The sequence below is a fragment of the Cinclus cinclus genome, chromosome 2 (assembly GCF_963662255.1).
Source record: "Cinclus cinclus chromosome 2, bCinCin1.1, whole genome shotgun sequence".
Classification (NCBI taxonomy): domain Eukaryota; kingdom Metazoa; phylum Chordata; class Aves; order Passeriformes; family Cinclidae; genus Cinclus; species Cinclus cinclus.
In genome coordinates this window covers 117,569,133-117,593,260 of record NC_085047.1, presented here as the reverse complement: position 1 = coordinate 117,593,260, position 24,128 = coordinate 117,569,133, and the positions used below count along the sequence as shown (strand labels likewise).

At 64.9% G+C, this 24,128-nt stretch overlaps 4 protein-coding genes and 2 non-coding genes across 6 annotated transcripts; 4 read left to right on the top strand and 2 right to left on the bottom strand.

The window, feature by feature from the left end:
• Window positions 1-417: 417 nt before the first annotated feature.
• Window positions 418-3,324, bottom strand: CCKBR (cholecystokinin B receptor). The gene is made up of 5 exons (XM_062515258.1): window positions 3,174-3,324; window positions 1,942-2,193; window positions 1,444-1,699; window positions 1,246-1,373; window positions 418-935 (listed from the first exon to the last, which is right to left on the bottom strand). Exons 1-5 carry the CDS (start codon window positions 3,322-3,324, stop codon window positions 418-420), a joined length of 1,305 nt encoding a protein of 434 aa, XP_062371242.1.
• A 58-nt stretch (window positions 3,325-3,382) lies between these two features.
• CNGA4 (cyclic nucleotide gated channel subunit alpha 4) lies at window positions 3,383-8,715 on the bottom strand. Its single transcript, XM_062514988.1, has 9 exons — window positions 7,885-8,715; window positions 7,619-7,681; window positions 7,073-7,278; window positions 6,760-6,873; window positions 6,567-6,673; window positions 4,976-5,968; window positions 4,431-4,907; window positions 3,584-3,754; window positions 3,383-3,519 (listed from the first exon to the last, which is right to left on the bottom strand). Exons 1-9 carry the CDS (start codon window positions 8,713-8,715, stop codon window positions 3,383-3,385), a joined length of 3,099 nt encoding a protein of 1,032 aa, XP_062370972.1.
• On the top strand, window positions 8,186-16,485 carry FHIP1B (FHF complex subunit HOOK interacting protein 1B). The gene is made up of 14 exons (XM_062488260.1): window positions 8,186-8,234; window positions 8,588-8,629; window positions 10,134-10,399; window positions 10,478-10,726; window positions 11,103-11,489; window positions 12,146-12,304; window positions 12,385-12,471; window positions 12,567-12,734; window positions 12,876-12,955; window positions 13,176-13,348; window positions 13,963-14,910; window positions 15,000-15,178; window positions 15,420-15,582; window positions 15,966-16,485. Exons 3-14 carry the CDS (start codon window positions 10,262-10,264, stop codon window positions 16,235-16,237), a joined length of 3,003 nt encoding a protein of 1,000 aa, XP_062344244.1. The 5' UTR covers window positions 8,186-8,234; window positions 8,588-8,629; window positions 10,134-10,261; the 3' UTR covers window positions 16,238-16,485.
• A 1,254-nt stretch (window positions 16,486-17,739) lies between these two features.
• On the top strand, window positions 17,740-20,245 carry RPS11 (ribosomal protein S11). The gene is made up of 5 exons (XM_062515257.1): window positions 17,740-18,080; window positions 18,727-18,858; window positions 19,084-19,159; window positions 19,601-19,730; window positions 20,076-20,245. The coding sequence occupies exons 1-5, from the start codon at window positions 18,066-18,068 to the stop codon at window positions 20,197-20,199; spliced, it is 477 nt and encodes a 158-aa protein (XP_062371241.1). The 5' UTR covers window positions 17,740-18,065; the 3' UTR covers window positions 20,200-20,245.
• LOC134041464 (small nucleolar RNA SNORD35) lies at window positions 19,254-19,338 on the top strand. The gene has a single exon (XR_009933007.1). It is a non-coding gene; the product is annotated as a small nucleolar RNA SNORD35 (small nucleolar RNA).
• LOC134041465 (small nucleolar RNA SNORD35) lies at window positions 19,865-19,954 on the top strand. Its single transcript, XR_009933008.1, has one exon. It is a non-coding gene; the product is annotated as a small nucleolar RNA SNORD35 (small nucleolar RNA).
• Window positions 20,246-24,128: the final 3,883 nt, after the last annotated feature.

Sequence of the window (24,128 nt, the reverse complement as noted above, 5' to 3'; positions counted from 1 at the left end):
GCGCGGGGCGAGCTCGGGCTGGGCTGGGGGTGCCTCGACCTCCCTCAGCCTCCGACCTGTCCAGCCCCAAAGGCTCCTCCCGCTCGCCCCCACCCAGCCGGGACTCGGGGCACTGGGATTGAGCGGGGGATGGTGGGCAAGGGTGCCCCGGGGTGGGGGCGGGAGCCTGGGGGTGCACCAGAGAGGGGCATGGGAGGTGGTGGTGGGGCAGGGGGTCATGCTCGGGGGTGTCCAGCTCGCGTGGGGCCAGGCACTGGTGTAAGGGGGTTTAGCTCAGGGGTCCCAGGCTGCTAAGGATGGTAGCTGAACATGGAGAGAAAGGTGTTGGCCATGGGGGACTAGTGGGGGTCCAGCTCACGTGGGCCCCGGGCACTGGTGTTGGAGGGCTCAGGGGGTTCCCATCTCAGGGGGGTTGGCTCAGGGGGGTCCCACGCTGCTGACGGTGGTGTAGCTGAACTTGGAGAGCGAGGCACTGGCCATGGGAGGCTCGTCCTCGGATGGGCGGCGGGGGCAGGAGCGGCGACACCCCCAGCCTGCGCAGGTGGCCCCAAAGGCCTTGCGGAAGCGGCGGTTCATGAAGCAGTAGATGAGGGGGTTGGCGCAGGCTGAGGTGTAGGACAGCAGGTGGATGAAGGCAATGGGGGTCCCCGAGAGTGCCCGCTGGGCTGCCCGCGGGGCAAAGGCACGCCAGGTGTTGGCGGCAAAGATGGGCAGCCAGCAGAGGAAGAACATGGCCACGATGACCACCAGCATGCGGATCACGCGCCTCTTGGCCGCCAGCTGGGCCCCTGAGCTGTTGATGCGTGCCCGGTCCTGCTGCGCAGCCGCCCCCAGCGCCCGCAGCTCCAGTGCTGCACCCGGACGTGAGAGCTGCAGGTAGCACCCGTCACCCTCGTCGCAGGTGGGCGCTGGGTCCCCCCCAGCGCCACGCTGGGCTGTGGAGTGAGGAGGCATGGTCACGGCCATGGCACTGCAGGGACACGCTGCACCCTAACACCACGGGAACATCCTCCAGGAAGATGGGATGGGGTGCAGAGAGCATGGAAATGGCCATGGCACCACGGGGACATGCTGCACCCCACAGCTACAAGGATGTTCCCCGGGAAAGGGGGGTTTCCCTGAAGAGCACACCACTGTGGAGAGCATGGGGGAGGGCTCAGCCCTGCCCCTCCCTCCTGGAGTGGGCACTCTGCCCACGCGGGAGTCACACCAACCATCACCCCCCAGCCCGCCCCATCCCCTCACCTGCCACCTCCCTCTTGACGTCCAGCTCGAAGCGGATGCCACGGTAGAGCTCACGAGAGATGAGCCCGTATGCCACCGTCATCACTACGCCTGGGATGAAGAAGAGGACGAGGAGCAGCAGGACGTACCTGGGACAGGTGGCCCCCGTCACTTGGCATCCCCTCCCCGCCGCGCTCCCCGTCCCTCCCCGGGACTCACCAGACCTGCCGGACGCGCTCGCTGGGCCAGTGGTGCGTGCATTGTGCGGGGGGCGGTCGGGGCGCGGCGGGGCGCGTGGTGCTGTACACGGCGTAGGGCAGCATCAGCAGCGCCGCCAGGGCCCAGGTGCCCGCGATGACGCGGCAGGCGTGGGACCGCGTCTGCCAGGCACGCGATTGCAGCGGGTTGCAGATGGCACTGTAGCGCTCGATGGCGATGGCCACCAGGCTGAAGGTGGACACGGCCACCGAGACCCCTGCGAGTAGCAGGGGGTGTCGGTGGGCACGGCGTGAAGCTGCAGCCCCCACCTCCTCCTGAAGCCCCCCACTGTATTCCACGTACCCGTGAGGTAGGGATAAGCTCCTCACATATCCACGGGGTAGGGACGAGCCCCCTCCCTGTGCCCCCATGTGCCAGGCAGGTAGGGATGAGCCCCCCCCTGCCGTGCCCCACCCTAGCCAGGAGGGAGGGACAGGCCCCCACACTGCCCCACCCTACCCATGAGGTAGGCGACGAGCTTGCAGACGACGTCCCCGAAGATGAAGGCGCCCATGAGGCCGGGCAGCAGGGTGAAGGGCATGCAGCACAGTGCCAGGAGCAGGTCACTCAGTGCCAGGGACAGCAGGAAGCAGTTGGTGACGGTGCGCAGTCGCCGGTTCAGCGCCAGCACGGCCACCACCAGCGCATTGCCCCCAACGCTCAGCACGAAGATCAGCACGTACAGCACCACACGCACTGCCACGTCCAGCTCTGTGGGCAGCAGGGCACCGGTGCTGCACTGGAACCCTGGGTGCACCCCCGAGGGCACCCCAGAGGCACCCAGGTGGCACCCTAGAGGCACGGTGAAAGCGCTCCCGACGCCAGCAGAGACACTCCCGTGGCACCCCGAGGGTCGCTCGGTGGCCCCCCAGACACACTCTGAAGACGCCCCAAAGGCGCCCTCAGCAAGGCCCAGGCACTGGGACACCGGGGCTCCAGCGTGAGCGCTGCGGGATCGGTACAGACCCATCAGACGAGTGCGTCGTTTCCCCACCGTGTGGCAGCCGCCGGGATCTGGGGTGAACCCCACGCTCCTCGGCTCAGTTCCGCGATACTGAGGGACCCTGATCCAGGTGGGTGCTCCTATCCTGCCGACCCTCCGCCTCGGTGCTGAGCCGTGGCTCCCGCGGCGGCGCGGGGACCGGGGACGTGCAGCCCAGAGAGCGGAGTGACAATCCGGAGTAGGGACCCCAGCCGGGGTGGGATGGGGAGAGGGGTCTTGGCTCTGGTGGTGGGGTGGGATGGGGCCGTCCCAGTCGAGGGTCCAGTTGGAGATCCCGGCCTCGGCAGTGGGGCAGGGGTGCGGGGCGAGCGGAGTCTGAGCCCGTGGCGTCCCTGTCGGAGTCCCCTCCGCCCTGCTGCTGCCACTGTCACAGCCCGGCGTGCTTCCCCCAGGCAGCGCCGAGATCCGCATCGGACCACCGGGCAGTGCCGGCGACACCGAGCTCCCGGCCGGGGCGCGGGGATCGGGGATGATGGGTGCGATGAGGGGCACGGCGGGGGACGGGGCGGCACCGGTCGGGGACCGGGAGATCGGAGCGCAGCGGGCACCGGGCTGGCACGGCGGGATGAAGCGGGGTGCCGGCGTGCTGGGGAGCGCAGGGCCGGGCACGAAGGAGTGTGGGGGGGATCCCTTCCCGGGTCCATCTCGCTCCGTCCACCCCCCCACCCCCCCCCCCCCCAATTCTCACCTCTGGGCGCCGGGGGCCCGCGGAGGCCCCTGCGGAGGAGGTCGCAGACCGAGCCGTTGGTCCCGTTGCCGGTGCCGGGTCCATTCCCGGTGCCGTTCTCAGAGCGGCAGAGCATCTCCTGCAGCGACACGTTGAGGGGCCGGGGGTCCATGGCGGGGACCCCCCCACCTCCCTCCGCCTCTCCTCCGGCAGAAGGCACCGGGAAAGGATCAGGCACCGGGAGGCTCCGGGAGGGACGAGGCTCCGATCCGCTCGGATCCGCCGGTGGATAAGCGGGGGCGGCGCCCGGCGCGGGGCGGGCTGGGGGCGGGGGGCGGTGGCGGCGGCGAGGGGAGCCCGGGGGGTGCTGGGGAGCGTGGGGGAGGCGGGCGGGCCCATGGGGAGTACCGGGAGCGGGGCTCGGGGAGTACCGGGCGGCAGCCGGAGTCCCGGGCGGCTCGGGCATCTTGGTGGGGGGGGGGGGGGGGCCTCGCCGGGAGCCCTCTTGAGGCACCGGGCGACGGCGACCGCCGCCACCGCGGTGTTTGCCACCGCGTCCCTGCGGTTGCCCTGGGACGGCTCGGCGGGGCTGGAGTCCCGAACTGCTCACGGCTCCGAAACTCCATGACCCTGACCCGTCCCCATCGCGGCTCCTTCCCCGTCCCCGTCGCGGCCCTCGTCCCGCAGCAGCAGCTGTCGGTGTCACCCGACAACAGTGATCGGTACTGTGTCCCCGTCCAGGTCACCCCTCAGCCCCGCGGAACTAGTGCCGTGGCACCTCCCTCCCTCTCCCCCGCGGGACCCCGACCCCCTGAGCCCCGGAGAGATCGTGGGCCCCTCTGGAACTCTGTGACCCAGAGGGACCCTGTGTCCTGGGGAGAGCCTGTGCCCCGCTGGAACCATACGTGCCACGGGGACCTCGTGCCCCAGACTGCCTCTGTGCCCTATTGGGACCCTGTGCCCTGAGGGGACCCTGGACCACAGGGGTACCGTGTGCCTTGAGGGGAGCCTGTGCCCCCCTGGAGCCATACATGCCACGAGGACCCCTTGCCCCAGTGTGACCCTGTGCCCTGAGGGGACCCTGCACCATAGGGGTATCGTGCCCTTTGGGAGGATCTTGTGTGTCACTGGGACCCTGTGCTCTGTGGGGACTCTGTGCTCTCCGAGGACCCTGTGCCTTGGAGGGGCCCCGCACACCAGTGGGACCCCATTCTCCTGTGGATCCTGGTTCCTGGGCAGGACGCTGTGCCCCGGGGACACCCTGTGCCTTAGAGGGACCCTGTGCCTCGGGTGAGCCCTGCACTCCAGGAGGGCCCTGTCCCCCAGCAAGGCCCTGTGTCCTGGCAGGCCGCTGCGGCGAGGCCATTCCTGCTGCCCCATCCGTCCGTGCTGCCTTGTCCCGTCGCTGCTGCCGCAGCCGTCCCTCAAGGCGCTGGACACGCAGGGCCATGCGCAGGGCGCTGGCCTCCAGCTGTGCCATCAGTCGGGCTGCCCGGGTCTGGAGCCCCTCCAGGGCCACCTCCAGCCCCTGCAGCCGCCGCTGCGCCTCGGCCTCGGCCGCCAACGCTGCCGCCTCGGCTTCCGTGTTGAGCCGGCCCATGCGCAGCAGCAGCTCCCGGCCCTTGGCCTCCATGGCAGCACGGGCACAGGGGAACTCGGCCAGCACCTCCGCCAGGTCCTCCTTGCCCAGACAGAACAGGTCTGAGTACCCGATGCTCAGGATGTTGGCCGTGCGCCGGTTCCCTGCCGTGTTGCCTGTGGGGCAGGGGACCATGAGCCCAAGGGGGACACGGGGCAGCACTGGGGCGCAGTGCGGAGCTCACCCTTGATGTTGATGAGACTGATCTCCCCGAAGTAGAGCCCCTCGCCCAGAACAGCCAACTGCGTGACACCGTCCTCGGCCACCACAGCCAGGTGGCCCTCGCGGATGAAGTACATCTCACGGCCCACATCCCCTCGCCGGCACACGAACTCACCGGGCCCAAAGACCTGCGGTCGCAGGCGCAGCACCAGTTGCCGCAGCACGCCGTGCTCCCAGCTGCGGAACAGCCCAACGCGCCGCAGGGCCTCCAGGTGCACGCTGGCGGCCACCTCGGCCCGCAGCCCCTGCGGCAGGTGCTGCAGCACCTCCCACTCTGCCGGCAGCTTGCGCTGCGCCCGCAGGTGCTGGTGCCAGCGCACGACGTGCCCTGCCAGCCGCCCGCCCACGCCCCACGCCCGCAGGTACCGCCGCACCGGCCCCGCATCGGGGTAGAAGGCAGCGGTGGCTGAGCTGAGGTTGACGATGACGGTGCTGATGCCGCCGGTGATGGTGGCGAAGCCCAGCACGGCCAGGAGGAAGCCGGCGGTGAGGAAGAGGAACTCCTCCTCACGCTGTGGTGCTGGCGTGTCACCCACCATGGCCAGGACCAGCGTGGAGAAGTAGAAGCTGTGCAGGTAGCGGCGCAGAGGTCGGGCGGAGCTGGGGCAGACCCAGGGGTCAACGCCCAGCCCCAGGTGTTCTGACAGTGCGAAGTAGAGGCAGCCGTGCCAGTGGATGCCCAGCAGCAGGTACAGCATCAGCTTGGCCACGCGGAACACGTTGGGCCATCCTGTGCGCGTCTCGCACCGGTCGAAGGCCTCGAAGAGTCGTGGCACCCGTAGGCAGCGGTTGGCACGTGCTGCTGGCACCCCTGGGACCCTTGGGACCCCTGGGAGCAGACAGAGCAGCTCGGTGGGCAGCACGGCCATCACATCCCAGGGGAAGGTCCAGGAGCCCAGGTAGCGCCACCGCGTCCGGCTGACATCCCGCACCAGGATCCCATCCTCCAGGAAACCTGAGGGGAAGTCAGGGTAGCCACGGCACTGCAGGGCATCCCGGGCTTCAGGGGCAGGGATTGCTCAGGACCTTCCTGTGATGGGAGAGGGCTCGCAGTGGGGACCAGGTAGGTGCCCAGCATGGGGCACAGGGAGGACCCAGGGGACAGGAACCCTGTCTGGGCAGCCCGGGGATGTCACTGGTGGCTCCCTGGGCTGCCATGGGGCTGAGGGGGTGAGCAGTGGGTGTAGAGACTCTAGACCACCCACCCAGACCTCCTCGATATTGGGCTGAGTGGTGACTGTACCAGGTGGGAGTGCGTGTGTGTGTGTGTGTGTGTGTGTGTGTGCGTGTGCGCAGGTACACACCTGTGTCTCTGTGTATGTACATGTACACACCTTTGTGTATGTATGTATTATATACACACACACACCTCTGTGTGTGTGTGTGTGTGTGTGTGTGTGTGTGCAGATACACACAGGTGTGTATGCATGTATATATGCACACACCTGTGTGTGTGTGCGTGTACATACCTCTGTGTGTACACATCTGTACACCTGTGCATGTGTGTACACACCTGTGTGTGTGTGTACACACCTGTGTGTCCATGTACATACCTGTGTGGCAGTGCACGGCGATGTCCAGCAGGTACAATGCATCGCTGAATCCGTCCAGGACCTTCCATAGCCCCCTGTGTGCCTCCTGCACCTCAGGGAAGCAGCACCTGGGGTACAAGTGGCATCACGAGGCATCACTGGGTATGGGGCCAGGACATCCCCCCATCCCCAACCCGTCCCTACAGCCTGGCACCTGAGGATGAGGACAACCCAGTTGTAAAGGATGGGCAGCACCATGAGGCTGATCCATCTGTAGTGCCAGTCCCCAGCAGGGTCCAGGGTCCAGTTCCAGGGGGTGGCAGTGGAGCTGGGGGGGTGCAGAGGGACCTGGGCTCACTTCATCCCCATTTGGGACCCCTCTGCCCCATGCTCAGCTCTGACTGCCGGTGGGTCTAAGGCTCAGCCAGCTCCCCAGCACCTGTGGGACTGAGGGGGTCCCTGCTAGTCCCAGCCCCCCAGGAGCCAGCTGTGCCCTGCTCACCCCGTAGCACATCCAGCGCCGGCACCAGCCCTGGCTGTGGCCGTGGGTCCAGAGGTGCTGCAGGGCTGGAGCCTGGCCCTGCGGTGGGACAGGAGGGAGCCGAGGGTCCGCATCCTCCACAGCGGGGATCCTGCGCACCTCAGCACCTGCCAGGGTCTGCGCCTGCCCCGGTGCCAGGTATGGTTTCTCAAGGGGACCCAGCCACGGAGCTCCTGCGGCACTGGCCGTGTCCTAGCAACGTGGGGTCCCCAGGGCACCCGCTGGCCCCTGGGACACCCGGGCTGAGGCAGCCACTGTACCGGGCCCACCGGGCGCGCTGGGGCACGGAGCCACGGCCAGGTGTGCTGGGGCCCAGGTTAGTCCCCAGTAACAACAGCCGGTGCCAGGCAGTGCCCTGTGCGGAGGCGGTGGCAGTTCCCAGTGCCTGGTGCGCCTGCCAGAGTCGGGCTCGGTACGGGGTTACTTGGCACAGGGGCGCCCAATGCAAGGTTATCTGGCACAAGGATGCCCAGGGCCAGGGAAGACGCGTTTCTGGGGTGCCCGGGAGAGGGTTCTGGGGGGGTGCCAGTACCGCGGGGCCCGATTCCGAGGAGGTCAGTTCCGGGAAGTGCAGTGTGCAGGAGTTCCGAGGATTCTAGTACAGGGTTACCCGGTACTGTGGCGCCCAGTTACGGGGGATCCCAGTACAGGGGTGCCTGGGCCAGCGGGGTGCCCAGTTCCGGGTGGTGTCCGCACTGGGGCTCTCGCTGGCAGGAGTCCCAGCAGCTCGGTAAGCGGCTTAGAGGGGTTCCCGGTTTCAGGCGATGCCCCCCTCCGGGAGATGCTCGGACAGCGTACCCGGTGCCGGTGTGTCTCCGTGCCGGTGTGTCCCGGTGTGTCCCAGTGTGTCCCGGTGTCCCGGTTCCGGTGTGTCCCGGTGTCGGTGTGTCCCCGTGACGGTGTGTCCCGGTGTGTCCCCGTGCCGCTGCTCCCGATTCCCGGTTCCCACGCGCTCCGGCTCCGCCCGGCCCCGCCCGGCCCCGCCCCCTCACTGAGTAGCCAATGAGCGCTCGGGCTTTTCCAGGCAGGCCACGCCCACGGAGGTACGGGCGTGTCCCGGGAGCGGTGGGCGTGGCCGGCGCGCGCGGTGCGTCGGGCGCGGCGGGAAGATGGCGTCGGGAGCGCGGGGCCCGTGGCGGGGGCGGGCGGTGAGCGGCGGCGCTGGGGCGGACCGGGAGGGGCCGGGGGGCTCCGGAACACCGGGAATGGGGGCACCGTCAGCGGGGACACCGGGAGCGGGGGGTGCGGGGAGCGGGGCGGGCCTCGGGGCATGTCCAGCCGCCCTTCTGCCGCGGTGCCGGGTTCCCGGGCCGCCGCCCGCCCTTGGCCGCGCGGGGCCGGAGGGACCGGCCCGGCCCGGGCGGTGTCGGGGGTGAGGAGGCCGCGGCGGCGACGGGTCCGAGCGGGCCGCAGTGCCGTGGGCGAGGGGCTCAGGCCCGCGGGGTCCCGGGGGTCCCGGCCCCGCGCCCAACGCCTCCAACGCCTCCTCTGCCCTCCCCAGGTGCGGCGCTGACGGGACGGGACCGCCGCGACCTTGACCCAGGTAGGCGGCCCGGCCCCGGGGCATCGAAGGGTCCCGGTTATGCGTGACCCCGTAGCCTGAGGGCGTCCCGGTCCCGGTGTCTCCATCCTCCGGGACTGAGGATGCCCAAGTAGGCAGCTCCTTCTGCGGGCTGGGGGACCGCGCCCACGGCGCGGAGGCAGCCCCGGGCTGTGACAGCCCCTAGCCTCACCCGGACCACCGGCGCCTACCGGGGACCCCTCGGTGACCCCCACAGTGTGTTCTGTTTCCCGAGTGCATTGGAGGGGCCAGTGCTTGTCACCCACAACCTCCTGGCACTGGGTGCCATCCTCTGCCTGTGGTGGCCATGCGCTGGTGTCCCTGTCCCTGCCCTGGTGGCACCTCGCTGTCATCCTGTGCCCTCCTGCACCTGCAGGACACCTGCAGTGTCCCTGCTTTGGTGGCACCTGGTCACCACCCAGTGCCCTGGCTACCCACTGCCTGGGCAGAGGCTGCTGCCCCACCACAGCTGGTCCGGATGCCACTGGGTGCCACTGGTGTGGGGCCACAGCCCGGTGCCGTGCCCCAGTGCCTGGGTCCTTTGGCGTGTGGCAGGCACAGCCAGGTTGGGGTGAGGGGGCGGTGCTACAGGACAGAGGTCGTGACAGCTGGTGTCCCTGTCCCACCAGCACGTCTCTGACTGTGGGTCCCTGCACTAGGGACACCCCAGTATGCCACACCGTGGCCTTTGCCTCAGTGCTCCTGCCAGGGCTGCAGTGCCAGGTCCCAGGGATGGCACTGCCCTGGCATGCAGTGGCTCTAACTTTAGCAGCCACGCAAGTGCTGGCTGTGGGTGGGACGGGCTGTGCTGGGTATAAATAGACAGGCCCTGCTGGTGCTGTGTCCCACTGCCCCAGCTTTAGCCACTTTCCATTCCTGCCCCTGTGGTCCGGGGGTATCTTTAATGGCACTTTCACTTCCCCATGCACAGCCTGTGGCACTGGCTCTCAAAGCCATTGCCTTTCCCATGTGCTGATGGGGGACTGGGGGGCCCCTGCGGTGTCTCTTTGTCCCCAGGCACACCCATGCTGCTGGTTCTGGGGTCTTTTAGTGCTCAGTGCCTTGCTGGTGCCTGCAGTGGCAGTGGTGGTGCTAGGGCACGGGGCCCTATAAATATCCTGGCAGCGCTGCTGTATTGCACTGGCCGTGGGTGCTGCTGAGCATGGGGGCAGGCAGCTGTCCCGCTGTCCCTACAGCCTGCTGGGTACTCCCCACACCCATGCTGGGCCGGTTCCTAGTTTAAAGTCCAATACTGGGTGTGAGCGGGGTTGGGATTCAGAGTCCTCCAGCCACCGCTGCTCTAGTGTGCTTGCCCGGCCCAGTTCCCACTGCTCTGTCTCTCCTGCCTGCCTTTCCTCTTGATTACCTTCCTTTCCTCCTGACTTTCTTCCCTTCTGGCTTCTCTCCTACTTTTTCTTCTGCCTCCCTCCCTGCTGCTGCATGTGAGGTTGGGCTAGGGGGTCTCTGACAGCCCCTCTCCCTGCAGCTCAGCCACTGGCAGCAGCATGGAGAAAGGACCCTGGCATCCTGCCTGCTGCCCTGTGCCCCCACGGTGGTGCCAGGCCACTTCCAGACCGGTTGGGATGCCCCGGTGCTGTCCGTGACCCCGTGCCCATGGAGAGGATGAGCTGGCTGAGCAAACTGACCCCACGGGCGGGTGGGCAGCGAGCCCCCCGCAGCGCCAGCCTGCAGCCCCCTGTCACCGCTGACCCCGAGACCTGCCTCATGGTCTTCAAGAACCACTGGGCACAGGTGAGTGGGACGGGGGGGGCAGTGAGGATCCCCCGACCCTCCAGCCCCCAGCCCCCGCTGCCAAGCCCACTCCCACAGGTGCTGCGGATCCTGGAGCGGCGCGGGAGCAAACCAGCCCCCGATGACCTCAGCGCTGTCCGCAACAACACCTACCAAATGCTGAACCTTCTGGCTGAGGACCGGCCCTGGGGGGATGGGGACAAGGACACGTCACAGGGGGACGGGGACATGGCCTGCGGGCCCATCCTGGAGTTCGTGGCTGCTGAGAACCTTCTGGAGCGGCTCCTGTGCTGGCATCTGCAGGGCGACTTCACCGAGGAGAGGAAGGTCTGAGTGAGGGGAGCAGAGGGGTCTGCAGTGGTGGGAGGTTTGTGGGGAGGTTGGGACAGGTTGGATCCAAGGGGTTGAGAGTAAGCTAGGCCAAGGGCAGGGGGCTGCCCCAGGGCATATTCAGGTTGAATTGGGGTTGAGGCTACCCGAGCCATCCTGAAAAGTCTGTGATGGTGGAGGAAATTCCTCATGGAAAGAGCTGTCCAACCCTGTCACAGATGTCCCAGGACAGTGCTGGACTCCCCAGCCCTGCGGGGATTTCACAACTATGTAGATATGGCACTTGGGGCCCTGGTTCAGTGGGCTGGGTTGTGCTGGAGGAACAGCTGGAGCGGGTGGTCTCTGTACCTTTCCCACCCTGTCCTCGTTACAGGTGGAGCAGCTGAAGCTGTATGAGATGCTGATCAGCCAGGCCCGGCAGCCCCTGCTGCGGCACAAGCCGGTGCTGACGCCGCTGCTGCGCCTGCTCAGCGTGTGTGCCGAGCCCGCCTCAGCCCCGCTCGAGAACAGCCTGGTGCTGCTGCTCAACCAGCTCTGCGTCTCCGTGGCCCGGGAGCCGGCCATCCTGGAGCTCTTCTTCCACAGCCACACGGACCAGGGCCCCGCCAACCTCATCATCTTCTCTCTCCTCATCCCCTTCATCCACCACGAGGGCGCGCGGGGCCAGCAGGCGCGTGACGCGCTGCTACTCATCATGGCCATGTCGGCTAGCAACAGTGCTGTGGCCCAGTCCATCACTGACAACTCCTACTTCTGCCCGGTACGGGTCCCCGTGGGCATCCCCCTCCTCCTCGGGGCAATGCTCCCCTCCCTGAGGTGACGCCCCTCTCCCTGGCATGTCGTCCCCTGTATGGGACAGAGCCGGGACCCTGCACTGCTGATACAGGGTTGGGTTGGGTTGGGTTGGGCTGCTGGGGGAAGAGCCATGGACATAGAGAGAGAAGTCCTGCTCTGCCTTAGGGATTCTGGGGGTCAGGGCTGGAGATTATGGGGAGTTTGGGAATGATGGAAGCTGGGTGACAGCTTGCAAATGATGGAGAGCTTTGGGACAGAGGGCATGGAGATGATGAGGGATCTGGGGGTGATGAAAGGTCTGCAAGTGGTGGGGGCTTGAAGGTGACAGAGTAGCCTGGAGATAATGGAGAGCTTGGGGATGAGGGTCCTGGGGACAGGGTGCTTGGAGATGATGGGGGGACTTGGTGGTGATGGGAGGCTTGGAGATGGTGGATCCATCATCCAGCCCAACACTGGGCTGGGGATGAGGGGGGCCCCTCCCTGGGGTCAGTGGTGGATGCAGGGCCCAGCCCAGCTGCTCTGGCTGGAGCACTGGAGTGGGGCAGGTTTGTGGGGAGCAGGTTGAGTCCAGCAGCCGGAGGTCCAGGGGGCTGCGGGGCAGCCGAGTACGTGTGTTCCCAGGTGCTGGCCACGGGCCTGAGCGCCCTGTACTCCTCCCTGCCCCGCAAGATCGAGGTGCGAGGAGATGACTGGCACTTCCTGCGACGGGAGGACTGGATCGGCGTCTCCTCCCTCGTCCTTTTCATGAACTCGCTTGAGTTCTGCAATGCCGTCATCCAGGTGGGGCTGAGGGGCTGCGAGGAGCTGTGAGGGGCTCCCAGCCCCGTAGGGGGCTGCCTGACCCCCCTGCGGCCCCTCAGGTCGCCCACCCACTGGTGCAGAAGCAGTTGGTGGATTACGTCCACAACGGGTTCCTTGTGCCTGTCATGGGGCCGGCGCTGCACAAGGTGAGGGACCTGGCAGCAGGTGTGGGATGGGGGTCTGCTGCCCGTGTGGGTGGGCCGGGCCCCATGGCGCCCAGCTCCACGTGCCCCTCCCGCAGACCTCGGTGGAGGAGATGATTGCGAGCACAGCGTACCTGGACCTGTTCCTGCGCAGTGTCAGCGAGACAGCGCTGCTAAAAACCTTCCTGCGCTTCGTGCTGCTGCACCGGCATGACAACACAACCATCCTGGACACGCTGGTGGGCCGCATCAACAGCAACTCCCGGGTGAGCCCCGTGGTCCCCCAACATCCTCATCCTCATCTTTATCCCATCCCCAATATCCCCATCCCCTGTCCTGCCATGGGGCAGGTGGTACTGCCCCCCCGCCTGCTCTGCTGCCCCTCTGATGCCCTGCACTGTCCCCAGCTGTGCATGGTGTCCCTGAGCCTCTTCCGGACGCTGCTCAGCCTCAACTGTGAGGATGTGATGCTTCAGCTGGTGCTCAGGTAGCAGGGGCTGGGGTGGGGTGCTGAGGGTGGCCGGGGGTCACCTGCTGCTGGCCACTCTAGAGGCTCCTCTGGGGTGGGCCTGGGGAACTGCTCCCAGGTGGGGACATAGATGTGAGGCAGCCACATCATTTGCCCCACTGTGAAGGGGCTGGGGTCCTGCGGAGGGTCCCCGTCCCTGTGTCTCCCCTGCAGCTGTCCTGTGCCACCCTGCCCCCAGGTACCTGCTGCCCTGCAGCCATGTGATGCTGAGCCAGAAGCGGGCGGTGCGGGACCTAGACATCTATGGGAAAACAGCAGCGAAGTTCCTGTCCCTCATCCCACGCTGCTGCCGGCCCGAGAGCCCCCCACCACCCCATGACCGGGACGAGGAACCCCCCTCCCGGGCCAGGGGTATGCCACCACAGCCCCTCAGAGCCCCTCCCCACCCTGACTTGGTGTTGCACCCCACCCCACCATCCCCATGGCCCCTTGGACCTGACACCGAGCCCTCTCCCAGCATCCCTGCAGCCCCTCTCACTCCCTTCCTACCCTGGCTTGGCACTGAGCTGTCCCATGCTATCCCTGTGGCCCCTTAGGCCCTGTCCCCCTCTTGGCTTGATGCAGAGCCCTTTCCTGGGGTCTCCATGGCTGCTTGTAATCCACCCCTACTCCAACTTGTTGATGAGTCCCAGCTGTGCCATCCCTCATATCCTGGCCCCATCCTGTCCCATTGCTGAGGTCTGCCTCACTGTCCCCCCAGACCCTGTCCCACCTCTGCGCTGAGCCCCTGGTGCCATTCCTGTGGCAACTTGAGCCCCATCCCCACCTCATCCTGGCACAGTCCCCATGCCATGCTATCCCCATATAGTTGAGCCCCATCCTGGCCCTGGGCTCCCCTGTGCCATCCCTGCAGCCTTCGGGACACCACTGCTATCCGAGCTCAGTGCTGAGCCTCTTGCCACCATCGCCGCAGCGCCTTGAATTCCCCGCTTTCCCCTCGGTGCTGACCCCCGTTGCCCCCGCAGGCCACGGCAGCCCCGGTGCAGACGCCCCCGTGGCACCCAAGCCCTCCACGCCGTCCCGCCTCTCCTTCTTCATGCGCCAGGCTGGCGCGGGCCCTGCCGAGACTGCTGCCCCCCGCTCCCCCGGGCCCCCCGCGGGCAGCCCCCCCCGGCCCGGCTCCCGTGACGAGGTGGCAGAACTGGACAGGAACTACCTGGAATACCTGCGGGACGCGCGGCGCAGCATCGACCGCTGCGCCTGGGCCTGCCGCGTCTGGTCGGCCCCGTACGACGGCGAGGACCCCCGAGCTCCCGGCCCCGCGCCTGACCCCGACAGCCCCCCGGGGCGGCCGCCGGGGCCCCCCACACCACGGACTAAGAAGCGGGGGCTGCCCGAGGAGGGGGCGCGGGAGGCGCCGGGGGGGCCCCTGGGGGGTGATGAGCCCAGCGCCGGGGGGCCTGGCCCCGAGCCCCGGGATGGGGGGACACTGGTGAATGGGGCACACGGGACGGCTGAGCCTGGGCGGCCAGAGGGGGATGTGGTGGTGAAGAAGGTCCGTCGGAGCCCCGAGGGGGAGGGTGGCGGGGGGGCGCCGAACGGGGCCCCTCGGGCACAGCCCTCTGGCTGGGAGCCTCTGCCCTCGGTGGACTCGCTGTTGGAGGAGCTGCTGGCCCGCGTGCCCGCTGAGCCCCCTGGTGCCGGCGTCTCCATCGAGACCTTCACAGAGGAGCTGCGTGAGATTGAGGCCGAGATGCAGAACGGGGCTGTAGGGGGGGCCCCAGCCGCCCCCGCGGAACCCCCTGAGCCACCCTTGTCCCACGAGGAGGAGGAGGCCTTTGCCAGCTTCACCGTGCTGCCCGAGGGGGATGGAGGCACCGGGCGGGCACCGCCACGGCCCCCAGACCCCCTGGCGCAGGTGGTGGCCAGCCCGCCACGGGCGGTGGGGCCGCCCCCCAGCCAGCCCTTCACAGGTGGGTACGGGGGGAGAGGGAGTGTCCCAGGTCCCTGCAGGGCCCTGCCTGACACCCCCCCCCCCCCCCCCCTCGACCCTTGTCCCCAGGCCCCTTCGTGTCAGTGCTGTTTGGGAAGCTGGAGAACATGCCCCACAACTCACTGTATGTCAACTTCCTGCTGACTGGGCTGGTGGCCCAGCTGGCCTGCTACCCCCAGCCTCTGCTCCGTTCCTTCCTGCTCAACACCAACATGGTCTTCCAGCCCAGTGTCAAGTCCCTGCTCCAGGTATGGCCCCTGGGGTACCCCTGCCCTCATGGAGTCATGGGAAGGTGTTATAAAAGTCCCCCAAGACCACTGAGTTCACTCTGTGCTGCCCAGCCCGCCCATGCCCCATGTCCCAAAGTACCACAGGCACATGGCTGTAACCCTCTCTGGATCCCCTGTTGCTGTTGGGGTACCCTAAACTCCAGGGAGTGCCTCATCTGGTGGGGACCCCTGAGGGGACACCCGTCCTGTGTTTCTGCAGGTGCTGGGCTCGGTGAAGAACAAGATCGAGAGCTTTGCTGCCACTCAAGAGGACTTCCCAGCGCTGCTCTTCAAAGCCAAGAAGTATCTGATTGCCCGGGGGCGGCTGGACTGGGCAGAGGGGCCCGGGGCTGTCCCTGCCCTGCGGCGCACTGACACCCTGGGTGAGAACATGGCCTTGGGTGAGGGGTTGGGGGCTGCAAAGGCAGCTGGGAGTGGCACGTGGGGCTGGGGGCTGCACACTGTGTTGCGTAAGGAGCTGGCTGTGTGGGGTGGGCTGGGGGTTGCCTTGGGAGTCCGGTGTCTGCATCGGGGTGTGGGGTCTGGGGGCTGTGCACTGTGTGATAAGGAGGGTCGGAGGCTGTGCAAGGGGTTTGAGATTCTGTGGAGGAGCTGAGGGCTGCACAGAGGTCTGGGCGCCATCCCCTGTGTGCTCACAGCCATGAGCCGTCCCTCGGGTCTGGGCTGGGGCCGGGCACTGCGTGACCCCTGTGCCCCCCGCCCCACCGTGCCCGGTGTCCCTGACCCGTACCCCCCTGTGCCCCAGCCCGCAGCCGGAAGCCGTCCCTGGGGGAGCTGCTGCTGCGCCACGCCAACAGCCCGACCCGCGCGCGGCACGCGGCGCAGCTGGCGCTGCAGGGGCTGCGGGACGGGGGGCTGCAGCCCCTGGCCCCCCCAGCACGGCACGGCGAGGCCCTGCGCGTGCGCAACGCCGTGTACTGCGCCGTCATCTTCAGCGAGTTCCTCAAGGAGCTGGCAGCCATCGCCCAGGCGCATGCTGTCACCTCCCCCTTCCTCACCGAGCCCCCTGAGGAGTGAGCCCCGGGCCCCCTTTTTAACCCCGGACTCGGACCTTTTTAATTTATTGGGGCGGGGCCGGGCCGAGGCCAGGCTGCACTTTGGACACGAGTGGCCGCCCCTGCCTTGCGCCCCGGGGGAGCAGGGCAGGTCCCTGGGGCCCCCGGGGCTCGCAGGGCGGGGGTCGCGGGGCGGGCTGGCTCTGCCCCCCTCGGTCCCCTGGGGGCTCCTGGTGCCCACCCAGCCGCTCTCTATGCAACCCCTGGGGTGTGGGGCTGGGGGGGCTGTGCATGGGGAGGGGATGTGTGTCTGTGCTGTGTAAAACCCTTCAGAATAAAGGGTCTGATTGAGGGCGTCGCCTCCCCCCATCTGTGCAACTCTCAGGGTATGGGGGGCAGCCAGGATACCAGGGCACTCCTGCGCAGCCGAGTGACTGCATCGTGCTGCTGGCCTGAGGCACCCCGTGTCTGCTCCCTCCTCAGCTCTGGGGGTCCGTGAGCAGCCACAGGCCCTGGGATGAAGCTGTGACTGCTGGGAGACAGCAAGCAGCTCGTGGAGCAGGTGCCCTGGCCCCCAGGTGCCACCACAGTTCCCATCCAGCACCTGCCTGGGACACCTCCAGAACCCTGCTCATCGCCTTCACCCAGAGGTTTCCCAGTGTTGCTGGGGCGAGAATGGAAACTGGGATGAAGGTGGAGATGCAGATAACTAGGATGTGATGGGGATGAGGAGGATGGAGGTGGGGTGGGATGAGGTTGAAGGGGATGGAACCCCAGTATCTCCTGGGCTGTTGGGGGTTTAGGGGAACACTGAGCCTTCTGGGCCTAGTGGTGCCTCCAGGCCCATGACTCCATTCTCTGTCCCAAACACCTCCTGGCTCTGACCTCTGGAAACAGTGACTGGAGAACGTCTGGATTTCCCGTTCCAGTAGTGTTCATGTGTGAGCTGTATTCCAGCCTTTTCCCTAGCAGTGTGGAATGTCAGCCAGCCAGCAAAGGGACATGGAGCCACCCTCAGGCTAGAATCTGGGGGGTGCTGCCTGCGTTATCTCCAGGTCCAGCCCTCGCTACCCTGCAGACGAGCCTTTTTCGCAATTGCCAATCGATGTGTGACCAATTCTTGCTCATCTCTTGGAGGTTTTGCCCCAGATAAGGTAATTTCTGTGTCAGAAAGAGTGGGGCTAGCAAGACTAAGGAAGTGTGCTCTGCTGGGCACTGCTGAGGCCACACCTCGAGTGCTGTGTCCAGTTCCGGATCCCTCAGTTCAGGAAGGACATTGAAGGGCTGGAGCGTGTCCAGGGCAGGGAACGGAGCTGGGGAAGGGGCTGGAGCCCCAGGAGGGGCTGAGGGAGCTGGGAAAGGGGCTGAGCCTGGAGAAAAGGAGGCTCAGGGGGGACCTTGTGGCTCTGCACAACTCCCTGACAGGAGGGACAGCCAGGGGGGGTCGGGCTCTGCTCCAGGGAACAGGGACAGGAGCAGAGGGAACGGCCTCAGGCTGGGCCAGGGCAGGCTCAGCTGGGACAGCAGCAGGAATTTCCCCATGGAAAGGGTGCTCAGGCCTTGGCAAGAGCTGCCCAGGGAGGTTTGCAGTGCCCATCCCTGGAGGTGGCACTCAGTGCTCTGGGCTGGGGTCAGGCACAGGTCGGACTCGATGTTCCGGAGGCTGTTTCAGATCCGGAATTCCGGGGGAAGCGGGAATAACTCGGGAATTCTGGAGCCGTTCCCGCTTTCCTCGGCCCCGCCCCTCCCGTCACACTGACATCAGGCGTCACTTCCTGCCCCTGCTCCCGCTCCTGGGTTAACCCGCGCCCCGCGAGCGGTGGGCTCTCTTTCCGGCGGCGCGCGCCAAGATGGCGGACACGCAGGTGGGTGCTGCGCGGCCCAGCGGTGCTGGGGGGCCCGGGCGGCGTGCGGGAGGGGCGGTCGGTGCCGTGGGGGTGACGAGGGCAGGTGTCGGGGATCTGGGTGGGGGAGGATCCCCGGGGTTGGTGGAGCGAAGGGGAGGTTGAATCTCGGTGAGGTGGGGGGAGTGTCTCGATTCGCTGGGATTTTAGGCAGGGGGCGGCTCTCGGTACGCCAGGGTTTCGGGGCAGGACAGGGCTGCTCCGCTGTTTCGGGGGGGAGTGGAAATCTCGGTGCCCTGAGGTTTTAGTGCTGGCGGGGAGGGTCGCGTGTTTCGGGGCAGGTGGGCGATGGCGGGGGCGGAATCTCGGTGCCCCACAGGTTTGGGGAGAAGATTGTTCCGTGACCCGGGCTCGGGACGGGGTCTCGGTGCCTCTGGGTTTTGCGGGAGGGCAGAGGGTCCAGTGTCCTGTGGCTGGGGGCACGAAGGATCCGGGTGCTCCGGGGTCTTGTGAGCTCGTGGTGCCTGGGGCTTCGGAGGGAAAATAGGTCGGGCTCGGTGCCCCGGGCCGGGGCTGCGCTCATTCTGGGTGCTGAGTATCCCCTGCCGGGGGTCTCAGGGCCCGGATCCCCCCCGTGCTAACCCCCCATCCTGTCCCCCACCCCCAGACGGAACGTGCCTACCAGAAGCAGCCGACGATCTTCCAGAATAAGAAGCGAGTGCTGCTGGGCGAGGGTGGCAAGGAAAAGTTGCCCCGCTACTACCGAAATGTGGGGCTGGGCTTTAAGACTCCGAAGGAGGTGAGGGGCACCTGGGCTTGGGACTGGGGACTGTGATGATCCTGATGTGGATGTGGCACTTTGGGACACAGTCAGTGGTGGCCTTGGCAGTGTGCTTGGACTCGAGGTCTCTGGTGGCTTTTCCCCACCTGAGCTATTCCATGATTCCTACATGTACAAGTCTTCTCTGGAGTCTGGGGGTACATGAGCTGTACCTGCCCACCTGACACCCACCTGTCTCTGCAGGCCATCGAGGGTACCTACATTGACAAGAAGTGTCCCTTCACTGGGAATGTCTCCATCCGTGGCCGCATACTCTCAGGTGAGCTAGAACATCCCCAGAGGAGTCCCGTGGGAGATCTGGGGCATGTAACCAACCCCCCTGAGGTCCCTGTAACCTGCCCCGGTCCTGGAGCTGCAAATGATGCCAATCTCACGATGGTCTGCCGAGCCCACCGCGGGCCTGACGACACTGCCACATGGCTTTACTGATGCAGGTGACAGGACCAGGTGTGCTGGAGGGCAGGTGTGGGGGTAGGATGGGAGCCAGTGATGTGGGGAGCATTAGGAAGTGTGTTAGAGGGCTTGAAAAAGAGCCATGATCTGGTTTATAACAAAAATGGGGAGGTTGTGGCCTGGCAGCGAGGGACCAGCAAATAAGGAGAAATTCCTAGAATGTGCCAGGTCCCACACTGATCCCTGGAAGTCCCCTTGGATCCCCCCAGTGCCTGTGTCTCAGATGTCCTGTCCCCCTGTGGTGCAGGCGTGGTGACCAAGATGAAGATGCAGCGCACGATCGTCATCCGCCGCGATTACCTGCACTACATCCGCAAGTACAACCGCTTTGAGAAGCGCCACAAGAACATGTCGGTGCATCTCTCCCCCTGCTTCAGGTGTGTGTGCGTCTCTGGCGTGTCCCCACACCTGTCCTTGCTGATGTGTGGTGCTGAACTCGTACAGACTGGGGAGGCACACCTGGGCAGGGCGTGGGTGGGTTCATTGCCCCTCCTCACCTGGAAAGTGCTCACGGTTGTGATGTTCAAACTCACGATGGTCTGCAGAGTCCCCCAGCTGAGGGGCTGCTGACAATGCCACTGGCACGTACTGAACCATGGGGCAGGTTCCAGGCACTACCTGTGGGAGCCTTGCACTCCTTCCCAGGAGGAACAGCCAGGCTGGGTGGTTCTGAGGGGCAGGTGAAGCCCTGGGAGCTCCCTGACCCCCAGGTGTCATTGCAGGGACGTGCAGATTGGGGACATCGTGACAGTGGGTGAGTGCCGCCCCCTCAGCAAGACCGTGCGCTTCAACGTGCTCAAGGTGACCAAGGCTGCAGGCACCAAGAAACAGTTCCAGAAGTTCTGACCGCAGTGGGGAGAGGCATGGGAGGAATAAATGTTGGGAAAGTGGAGCTGTGTGTGTGTGAGCTGAAATGAGTTGTGAGCAGTGTGGACTGGGGGCCTGTGGTCGGGCTCAGGTGTGCGATGCTGGGAGCACAGATCTTGGCACGAGGCAGAAGGGGACACTCCAGCTGCTCTTGTCACCTGCTGTGTCCCACTTAAATGTTGGTTTGTTCTTGGCTGTTTCTGCTTTCCCAGGGCTGCTGCAGTAGGTGCTAGGTGTGGGTTTGGTAATAATTCTGAACGTGAAGTCGTGTGGTGGTTGGTGATGGGCAGGTGTGATCCTGAGGGTCCTTGGGAATGAGTGGTTCAGCACTTGGGCCAGCTCTGGCGGTGTCACCTTCACATCAAAGTGTCCAAGGGCCAGGTTGGACAGGACTGGGCACCCTGGTGTGATGGAAGGTGTCCCTGCCTGTGCAGGGGGGTGGAATTGGATGAATTTAAAGGCCCCTCAACCCAAACTTCATGATTCCATGACTTCTGGCTACCTCCACCTGCTCCAGGTGAGCCCCACACCTTTGGCTGTGAGCTGTAGCTGTAGCTCCAGAGTTGAGCTGTAGCCATTCTTTATGCTCAGACTTTTGGAAGAAACCTCAGTGTTTGAGGTAAGTTCACACAGTTTCCAGGAAACTCAAATTTTCAGGGTTTGGTGACATCCATACCTTCGTTCCTGGTCCCTCCAGAACCACGGAGTGTCACATGTTTCCTCTGGATTTGGGAGCAGTGGAGGACGTGAAGCCTTGTGTCCAGGGCAAAGAAGTATGAGAGTTTCCATTTGGCTGGGGGGATCATACTGGTGTCCAGTGCCAGCGGGTGCCATGAGTGCCCTGGGGTTCATCCCTCGGGAACTGGGAATTGTGAATCCTCCTGCGTTAGAATGGACACACGGGGACCATTGAATCTCTGTGCCCCACTACAGTCACCCCGGTCTCGGGAAACGTTCCCCAGTTTAGCCTCAGGAATGTCACTGATTAAAGGGGAGCACTGGTGTAGAAGAGGGGCATGGAGCAGGGCATCCATCATCCATTCCCTTGGACCCTAGTGTGTGCCTGTGTGAGACCCCTAGCTCCTGAGTGGGGGCAGCTGAATGCCCCCACCAGGGCACCCTGTGACCCATGCCAGCATTGAAATCCCCAAACTGGTGGTGCCAGCAGCCCTGCCTGAGTCCCACAGCAGAGGGCTAGAGAAGAACAAGCTCCACACCCAGCTCCTTCCCAAGTCCACGTGGTCCAGGATGGGGATGGAGCTGTGGGCAGCAGGAGTGTCATGCACAGGGTTACCTGGGTGCTGGTGTCCTGGTGGGTGTCACAGGGTCCTAGAAGGGTTTTTGGGTCCTGCTGCAGGATCCACCCTCTGCTGTTCAGCTGCACCAGCTGTCAGCACTGGTGGCTTTGGGAGCATTGGCCTTGTGGAAACCACATTCATGATTTCTGTCCCAGGGCTGTGCCCTGGGCTGTGGCAGCTCCTGTGCAGTCAGCCAACACTGCCTTCAGCTGGCCTGGGCTGACCCTTCCTGGTGCCAAATGCCACTGGTTTGTCTGGGACATAGCATTGGGGATGCTGGGAATGAGCTCTGATTCCAGCGGCAGGGGCACCTTTACCTGACCATCAGGGACACCTTTACCTGACCATCAGGGACACCTTTACCTGTCTGAGCCAGGCTGCTCTAAGCACTCTTGTGTTCCTGACCCATCCTCGTGTCCCTGTCCCACCTTCCCTCCCGTTCCCAGGACATCTGTGGTGGTGCTGGGTATCTCTGAGACGCCTGTGGCAGAGCCAGCATGTGGCAGGCTTCCCAAAGCTTCCATTCCCAGGTGGAGTCAAGGTCTGGTCTGGGGGAGCCCCGGGAGCCCTGCAGCACTGAGGGTTGTGGTGTTCCCCCCCCCCCCCATGGTTCCCATATGGAAGCCCCCAGGGCCAGGACCAATGCACAGGCTGCTTGGAGCCTACATCCCCCACACCTTAATGCCCCATTATTTGCTCCTTGGGAGATTAAACCAAGCCTTCATCCTGCAGTGATTACGCCTCCTCCTTCACTCCCTTAAACAGATTTATTTGGCTAATGCGCCTCCCCTGTGAATTATCCCAACAAGCCTCTTTTTAACACCAAACTGGTATTATCAGGGTGTCTGAACTGGGGGTGGCCTATGTTCCCCCTGCCCGGAACCCTGCTGGGAGCTGTGGATCATCACATCCCACTGATGGTCCTGCTGCACCTGCAGAACTGGCACAGGGACAGCTCATGTTAAAAGCTTTCCCTTTTAATCCCTCTCTAATCCTTCCTAATCCCTTGTGACACACTCAAAGCTGCTGGATTTGGGTTTTTTTTCGGGAAGCAGCTCCCGACAGTGGCAAGGGGAGTGATCTGTGTTCCCTTGGGGATGCCCATTTCCCTGCTCCTGGGTTTTACCTTCTCCCAAAAGACCACAGAAACTTCAGTGGCAGAGCTGAGGGACCAGCCCTTTCCAGTGGCAGGAGTGGGGCACTTTGTCCTTTTCCTTCTGTACTCCAGAGCAGGAACTGCTGAGTTTGCGACTGTGGGGATGGGAGGATCCTCTGGCACAGGACGAGCTAGCCTGACACAATCCATGGCTCCAAAGAGCTTCAGCCTGGCACAGGAGAGCCATCCTGGCATGATCCATGGCCCAGGAGCTGGTGGCTGTTCCATGGCCCTGGCAATGGTCCTCAGCCAACCCCAACTTGGTAGCGCAGAACAACCCCCCCATTCCATTAACTGGGGGTTCACATCATCAGCCTCATCCATCATCCAGCTCTCTCAAGGCTGGTACATTTTGGAATAAATTCCTCTGTCAGGTAGCTCAGTTATTCTGATTGCTTTTGCTCCAGCTGCCCAAGGGACTCCTGGTATTCTCCCTGCACATGCCACAAAGTGGGACTGACCATGGTACCTCTGCTTTCAATCCAAACTTCCCAAATGTAGAGACATTTGTGGATCTAAGGGGCTCATGGAACTCCCCGGTTCCGATTTGTCAAGAGTTGAAAGGGACCTTAAAATCCATCTCATTCCCACCCCTGCCATGGCAGGGACAGCTCCCACTGTCCCAGGCTGCTCCCAGCCCCAATGTCCAACCTGGAACCGGGCACTGCCAGGGATCCAGGGGCAGCCACAGCTGCTCTGGGAATTCCACCCTGTGCCAGGGCCTGCCCACCGTGCCAGGGCCTGCCCACCCTGCCAGGGAACAATTCCTAATTCCCAAGATCCCATCCAATCCTACTTTGAAGCCATTCCCTGTGTCCTGTCCCTCCATGCCTTGTCCCCAGTCCCTGTCCAGCTCTCCTGGAGCCCCTTCAGGCCCTGCCAGGGGCTCTGAGCTCTCCCTGGATCCTTCTCCTGTCCGGGTGAGCACCCCCAGCTCTCCCAGCCTGGCTCCAGAGGGGCTCCAGCCCTGCAGCAGCTCCGTGCCTCCTCTGGGCTCTCTCCAGCAGCTCCAGCTCCTTCCTGTGCTGGGGAAAACCCAAAAGGGCTGAGATTCACCCACCTGCTCTTTCCAGGCTACGTTTGCCCCATGGGTCCCCTCTGGCTGAGACCCTTCCTTGTCCCCCTGAGGTCTCTGGGGTGATCCCTGCTCTGGAAGTTTTGAGAAAGGGTCTGAGGATGGTTGGGACCCCCTGTGGCAGTCTCTTGCCCAAGCTTTCAGCCTCCCTGGCATCTGCCCACTGAGATTTCATGGATTTCCCTGTCTTGGAAGCACCTGCAGCAATTCTTTTGTCTCACACTCAGTTTGGCTCTGGTGGCTCCCCTCTGCCCTCCTTTGGCCATCCAAGTTGGAGCTTGCCTTGGCCACCACTTTCCAGCTCCATGTCCTGGTGTGTCTCTGTCCTACTATCAAAGTTTGTTTCTTCTGGAGCTGGGAATCCAACTCTCCATAGTGG

Bases quoted from the DNA above. Each gene is read 5' to 3' on its own strand.
- CCKBR (XM_062515258.1), bottom strand. From the start codon at position 3,324: ATGGACCCCCGGCCCCTCAACGTGTCGCTGCAGGAGATGCTCTGCCGC. The intron at 1,374-1,443 runs GTGAGTCCCGGG...CACCTGTCCCAG, and splicing joins GAGCGCGTCCGGCAGGTCTG to GTACGTCCTGCTGCTCCTCG. The intron at 936-1,245 runs GTGAGGGGATGG...CTCACTCCACAG, and splicing joins CGTCAAGAGGGAGGTGGCAG to CCCAGCGTGGCGCTGGGGGG.
- CNGA4 (XM_062514988.1), bottom strand. From the start codon at position 8,715: ATGGAGACACCGGGACCGGGACGCCCTCAGGCTACGGGGTCACGCATA. The intron at 6,674-6,759 runs GTGCCAGGCTGT...CTTGTACCCCAG, and splicing joins TGGGTTGTCCTCATCCTCAG to GTGCTGCTTCCCTGAGGTGC. The intron at 3,755-4,430 runs GTCCCTCTAAGG...AGCCGTGAGCAG, and splicing joins GGGCTCACCCGAGGCACAGG to TTCGGGACTCCAGCCCCGCC.
- FHIP1B (XM_062488260.1), top strand. From the start codon at position 10,262: ATGGAGAGGATGAGCTGGCTGAGCAAACTGACCCCACGGGCGGGTGGG. The intron at 12,305-12,384 runs GTGGGGCTGAGG...GCGGCCCCTCAG, and splicing joins TCTGCAATGCCGTCATCCAG to GTCGCCCACCCACTGGTGCA. The intron at 12,735-12,875 runs GTGAGCCCCGTG...CACTGTCCCCAG, and splicing joins GCATCAACAGCAACTCCCGG to CTGTGCATGGTGTCCCTGAG.
- RPS11 (XM_062515257.1), top strand. The intron at 18,859-19,083 runs GTGAGGGGCACC...CTGTCTCTGCAG, and splicing joins GCTTTAAGACTCCGAAGGAG to GCCATCGAGGGTACCTACAT. The intron at 19,160-19,600 runs GTGAGCTAGAAC...CCTGTGGTGCAG, and splicing joins CCGTGGCCGCATACTCTCAG to GCGTGGTGACCAAGATGAAG.